We start from the raw sequence: 6992 nt of genomic DNA on the forward strand, positions 1-6992 counted from the left end.
AAAAATAATAATTATAGTATTAGATAACATACATAATTGAATAATTATATTATAGAACCAGGGAGCTAACTACAAAATCAAAGAGAAATAGAAATTCAGATTATTGCACAAAAATAGTCCTGTTACCATGAGAAGTATTGTGGGATTCAGTCATTATATTGAAGGTTGAATCAATAAAACTAAAATACAAAATATGGTCTCAGAACTGCAATTTAAGACTTAGTTTACAATAAATACATTATTTCATCAATTTGATAGTCAAAATCTATATATTTGACACCAAAAGCATTAGGAAAAGCAATAAAAACATTAAAAATAATTTATATAACAATCCTAACAAGCCTACATTTTACAGTGGACTGAGCTAAATAATGATCCAATCAAAAGGTGCGTTTTCTTCATTGCTGTTGTTTGATTGGCTAAGTGAAAGGAGCGCGCGAGGATATGAATTAAGATTTTGGAGGGGTTTCAGTGCAGTGTTGACATCTGGAAGCGGCGCAGAATATTTTTGAAAAATAACATTTGGAAACTTGACAAAACCGTTCTAATCATTTAAACAAAATGTTGTCTACTTCAAGAATACAGAATGAAAATGAAATTGCTACAAGCATGAACAAACTGAAGGTTTCTCAGGAAAACAAGGTGAGATTTTTTCCATCAAAATATGGCGGGAAGTGTTATTCTTTGTGTTGACTTCTAATTCTGAAGTAAAAGGAACTACACTGTAACAGCACTTGACTTGACAGCAATATACTGATGGCGTCTATGCTATACGCGCGTTTGTCTATGTTCCTTCATTTTCAGTTTACATGTGATGAAAAAAGAAAGACTTAACTTGAATGCAAAATATCGAAATATTTTGTGGCAGATAATGAAGAGCACGAATTTTCTTGATTTTTTTTTAAAATACATGGTTTATAATGCAAATTATGCCTTAGCAGTCAAAATCCTGAATATTTTGCCTTCCAATGGGCTATTCTTACAGAGAACTTATGTTAATATTTTTTTATGCACACGTTTCAAAATATTCTTTGAATATCGGACAATGCATGTCTTAATTTTGTTTTGTGAAGTCTTGTTTATATATATGATTGTTTTAAAGCTGCACTCTCACATCTTGAACGTTTTGACTACTTTGTTTTTTTATGTCTTTGAACGAGCCAATTTTTGCGAAAATGCATAAATACCAGTCGTATAAGACTGCTGACAAAAGATTAGATCGCATATTTTTATATTCAAGTTAAAAAATTGGGGCCGCAAAAATTGATGTTTTATGCATTTTTCTTAAACCGTTAGTTACAGTTTAAGCCATAAAACATTGATATTGGACAGGAAATATGAAAATCTGCGACCTGATCTTTTGTCAGCTATCTTATCATTGATTTTTAGATATTTACGCTAAAATTTTATCTGTCCAAGACAAAATATAAGTTGTAAAACCAGAATATCTGTGAGGGTCAGCTTTAAAGCCAGTTTAAAAGCTGAGCTCACTTAAAGAACGTTTTGACTTTATTTTTTGTCTTGGAACAAACATTTTTTGCGCAAATATCTAATAACCAGTGATAAAAGACTGATGACAAAAGATCAGGTCACATTTTTTCATATTTCCTGTCCAAAATCAATGTTTTATGCATTTTCTTCAACTGTTTAACGGTTTAAGCCATAAAACATTGGATTTTGAATGGAAATAGGAAAATCTTCGATCTGATCTTTTGTCAACAGTCTTATTACAAGTTTGATATTTACGCAAAAAATTGATAATTCCAAGACAAAATAAAAAAGTTGGAAAAACGGTAAATCTGTGAGTGCAGCATGAGCTTTAAGAGACAAAACCAGGATATCTGACTGAAATTTGACAATATATTTATTTTGTGAACATTGGCACCAATACTTGGAATCAATGCCTTCTTTGCAGAAATATATATATATATATATGAAGTATAGGGCTTTTGATGTATAATGAATAAATACACATAGATAAAGGTTATCCACTTTTGTTTCAGGCACCAAAGCAAAAAGTACTTGGAGAAATAACAGTAAGATTGAAATGTTCTTATTTAGTAAAGATGAAGTTTAAATGTCTTAGAAGAAATATATAATAATAATAATAAGAAATAAATCAACCAAGAAACTCTTCATGTCAAAGAATTTTAATAGTGGTACCTTTTACTATTTGAAATATAAATATGTACTCTAAATATTTCAGAACCTACAGAAAACAGTTACCCCAACAGCCAAATCAGAGGTATTTGTCACACCTTAGTATTAATGTTTTTACTGCAATGTCATAATATTAATATTTTTCATGGATTGATAGCTACCAATGTTTCACCTTTTTTTGAGCCAGCAATAGTTGCCGGTTATTTTCATTTTATAATCTACAGTAAAAGCAACTGTTGTGTGCAAATTTCATTTGTATTTTTTTTTTCAGATTAAATCCGTAAAAAAGGTCCAAGAAGAGCCACTATTGAAGGATAATCCCCGTCGATTTGTAGTTCTCCCAATCCAGTATCATGACATATGGCAGATGTACAAGAAAGCTGAGGCATCTTTCTGGACAGCGGAGGAGGTGGATCTCTCTAAGGATCAGGCGCATTGGGATGCCCTGAAGGATGATGAGAGGCACTTCATCTCGCACGTTCTCGCTTTCTTTGCTGCCAGTGATGGCATTGTCAATGAAAACCTGGTATGTTTGAAATATTCCTAACATCAAATGCCATTTTTTCCTCAGTTTGGTGATAAATATTTTACTGCGTTGAGTTCTAGATAGCCTGATTTGAATAAAGCAGATTTATTGTTAAGAAAATAGATGTGACTAGAGTTTCAAGGTAAGTTGATATTTGTTTAAACCAGAAATCATGGGAAACTTAATTACAGGTTGAGCGATTCAGTAAAGAGGTCCAGGTAACTGAAGCTCGGTGTTTCTACGGATTTCAAATTGCCATGGAGAACATTCATTCAGAAATGTACAGTCTTCTCATTGACACATACATCAAAGACCACAAACAGAGGTATGCTTGGAGTTGAAGCAATATTTACTGAGGCCTAAAAAAATATGTCTGTTTCGGGTAACCCCACCCTACCTATAAAAATGCGCCGACCCTAACTATTTTTTTCCGTTTCTGAGCAAAAAAATATTCGTTAGCGAATAGAGAGTAAAGAAGGGTGGATAAATGCAGATTTTAATCAGAATTATTGTTTATATGATAAAACAAAGTCAGGCAATGACAGTAATGGTGGAAAGACTGCCATGTGCAAGAAAACACTCTGAACTTACGACAGATTTTGAAAAAAATAATAATATAAAAAAAAATCCCTACCTACCCTACCTAGAAATTTTGGGAAGGTTACCCTCAACAATTTTATTTTTTTGGCCTGATATTTAAATTCAATGCATATACATGTAGAACAAACAGAAAACTGATAACATATTACTTCTTCATAATGCATTTATGGAAAAATTACTGATAACAAGCTATTAATTAGCTAAAACATGAATATAAAATGACTATTGGGTATTAACGAAATTGATTTAAAGTGATCAACTATCGTCTGTAAAAATAGTGTTTTCTGCACCCTATTTCTAATTTAACATTAGGCCAAAAAAAATAAATTGTTTAGGATAACCTTCCCAAAATTTTTAGGTAGGGTAGGTCCGGATTTTTTTATTATTTTTTTTCAAAATCTGTCGTAAGCTCAAGAGTGTTTTCTTGCACATGGCAGTCTTTCCTACATTACTGTCATTGCCTGACTTTGTTTTATCATATAAACAATAATTCTGATTAAAATCTGCATTTATCCGCCCTTCGTAACTCTCTACTCGCTAACAAATATTTTTTTGCTCAGAAACGGAAAAAAATAGTTAGGGTCGGCGCATTTTTATAGGTAGGGTGGGGTTACCCGAAACAGACATATTTTTTTTAGGCCCTATCCTTCATAGGAATCTGTGTTGATATTTAATTATCCTTTTCTGTAAATTTTAATGAAAACATTTGTACTATATCAGGCACTGCTTGTTTGGGTGTGCTGTTGAAATAATTTGGGTCAAATTTTATGGTTTATTTTTGGCTGGATGAAATTTTAATCGGGGCTAATATGCCAGAATTCTAGCAATGAATAAATAAACAAGCCCTGTTTTATGAAATTATGGAGCAATCAGCAATGAATGATGCAATAGATTCAAACTAAATGCTCTTACACTGTCTGCCATTTTTCAGGGAATTCCTCTTCAATGCCATAGAGACAATGCCATGTGTGAAAGAGAAGGCAGATTGGGCAATGCGATGGATCAATGATGAAGAGTCCACTTATGGGGAGCGAGTGGTGGCGTTTGCCGCAGTTGAAGGAATATTTTTTTCAGGTTCATTTGCAGCCATCTTCTGGCTGAAGAAGCGGGGAGTGATGCCAGGACTAACATTCAGCAATGAATTGATCTCTAGAGATGAGGTACAGTTATTACCTATGGAATATTGGGTTAATGTGGTTTCAAGTATATAAAATCATCTAGTGCATTACAGTTTGGATTGATGTTTCTTATAAACTGTTCTTTGGTGGTCTTAAAGTTAAAAATTGGTCTCAAAGAACAGAAACTGTATCTAGATTGAAACTTGGTTGCAAATTTTTAAATATTTAATTTAAATTTACAATGAACTTTTCAGGGTTTACACTGTGATTTTGCCTGTCTGATGTTTAACCATCTGGTCAACAAGCCAAGTTGCGAGAGGGTCCAACAGATAATCAATGAGGCTGTCAAGATAGAGCAGAATTTCCTAACAGAAGCCCTCCCATGCCGCTTAATTGGCATGAATGGTGATCTCATGAAGCAGTACATTGAGTTTGTAGCTGACAGACTGTTGGTAGAGCTCAAATGTGAAAAGGTATGTAAAGGCAGCTATAAGTTCTTAACCTTTTATCACTGTTCTATTGTATTAGTTTTCGATGATCAAGGCCATTTCACAAGCATCTTATTTTTTACATCTTGTGAAAAATGAGGGTTTTTTTTGAACATGCAAATCATTGATGTTTTCAGGTAAAAAAGTTGCACTCCAAAGATTTGTACCTGTATCAGTTGTATTTGAAATATTTTATCTTTTTTCGTGAAATAACTGCTGTTAACAAGTAGACCTGTTTTCTGTTGCAGATAAATGCCCAAGTATCCTACAAATCATTTTCCCCTTCATTAAATATAACATGTGCAACGCCATGAAAATTGGTATGAATTTCTATCCAACTTAGTGGTTGGCGTATCATAACTGAAGCCTAGGTACAATAAGATATGAAAAGATCTAAGATTTAATTTTTATTTGTAAAGACATTCATATATCTTTACAGCTGTACAACAAGGAGAATCCGTTTGACTTCATGGAGCTGATCTCACTAGAGGGAAAGACAAACTTCTTTGAGAAACGAGTAGGCGAGTACCAGAAGATGGGGATCATGTCAGGGTCGAAGGCAGAATCCAGCGGACGACACGAGTTCACTTTAGATGAAGACTTCTAGAAACTTTACCCATCGTTTTACCTACAATAGTGCCAAGTACAACACAACAAAAGAATCACATCTGTTGTACATCAGTAATCCAATTATTTGCATAACATCATGATCAAGAATTGTTCATGTGCAATGAGACCTAAATTTACTCATGAAGTAGATCAAAGATTGTTTTCTGTGCAATATCACATAACATTGCATCATTTTATCCCAAATGTATTTTAAATGTATGTTATGGTTTGCCATTTTAATAGAATTTCCGGTTTATTCATATTTTAGTAATTTTACATATTTATTTTAGCTTTTAGTTCAATTTAATTTCATAGTTTTATTCAAGGAATGAATATCTCAATATTGTGATTTAACCGGTTATTGAATATGCATGTTTTAATGCGGGTACATGTTCATATTTATTAATTGTGAGAATGTGTAACTTTTATCAATTATCTTATGTCTTTAATAAACATGCTTATATGTAATTTGTGGTCTTTGTATTTGAATAAGAACAATAAAGCAATGGTTATTAAGCTACTCCGATATAAAAGCTTGGAGGGAAAATAGTGTATGCGCCGTGGCACGGCATTTTAACTTAAGATTATCATTCTTGAAGGAAACGTTTGTGGAAACATTCGTGAAGCAATTCTAGACCTGAAACATTGTGGAGTTGTGCCCATGGATTGACGGGTGTTTACCAATGGGCATGGAATCCGAATATAATGAATTGAGCAATTAAGAACTCTATTTGGCCTTAATGGCATCATTTAATATTCTTTAAATTGATCAGAGTAATGGTCGAAAAAAACTGACCGGATGAATACAGTTTTAGAAATCTTGTATCGGTTTGTTTTTGCAACTTAGTCATGAGAAAACTGTCGATAGGTCACTGAAGAAACATAGTTTTGGGTCCATACAGTGGTTTACTTTGCTCACAACAGAACAGCATCTGAAACTTGAGACATGTTCCCAACTATCAAACCTACTTTATATAATCCAATTGGTATCCTGTAAATAATGCAAAATATTGCCCTTTTAAAACCGGACTTGGCAAATCTAAGGTTTTGCCGGAAACCATGTAACCACATCAGAAGTTGATATCTGAGCAAATGCTTATATTGCATTGACACTTAATAATACCTCCAACCCTTTTGATTTTTTTTGTCAGATAACTCGGATGAATTTAATATAAATTTTGCTCTGACTTATTCGACTTAGAAATTCTGTATTGCATTGAAACTTGATCCAATTAAGTATGATATTCTTTCATATTATGTCCCTTTATTTTTTCTGTTGAAGGTGTTGCATGAATGTTTAAGTTAACTTAACAGTGTAATCCATGCACGTTTCACCAACACTGCATTGGAATAGTTGAGTGTGCTGTCCCTCTGACACCATGTTCTCCGTGGCAGATAGAACCTTTTCGCTTTCACCCCTCGATGTGTTAATACTTGAAATTTGAAATCGCTAGTGTCATAGTCCTAGGTCAACCCACTCCTGAAGTATCA

At 33.2% G+C, this 6992-nt stretch overlaps 1 protein-coding gene across 1 annotated transcript; it reads left to right on the forward strand.

Annotated features, from left to right (window-relative positions):
* The first annotated feature begins 449 nt into the window (after window positions 1–449).
* Window positions 450–5963, forward strand: LOC128213021 (ribonucleoside-diphosphate reductase small chain-like). Its single transcript, XM_052918492.1, has 8 exons — window positions 450–642; window positions 2004–2036; window positions 2207–2245; window positions 2432–2686; window positions 2878–3011; window positions 4218–4446; window positions 4659–4877; window positions 5332–5963. The coding sequence occupies exons 1-8, from the start codon at window positions 562–564 to the stop codon at window positions 5497–5499; spliced, it is 1158 nt and encodes a 385-aa protein (XP_052774452.1). The 5' UTR covers window positions 450–561; the 3' UTR covers window positions 5500–5963.
* The last annotated feature ends 1029 nt before the right edge of the window (window positions 5964–6992 follow it).

Source organism: Mya arenaria, chromosome 13 (genome assembly GCF_026914265.1).
Source record: "Mya arenaria isolate MELC-2E11 chromosome 13, ASM2691426v1".
Lineage (NCBI taxonomy): Eukaryota > Metazoa > Mollusca > Bivalvia > Myida > Myidae > Mya > Mya arenaria.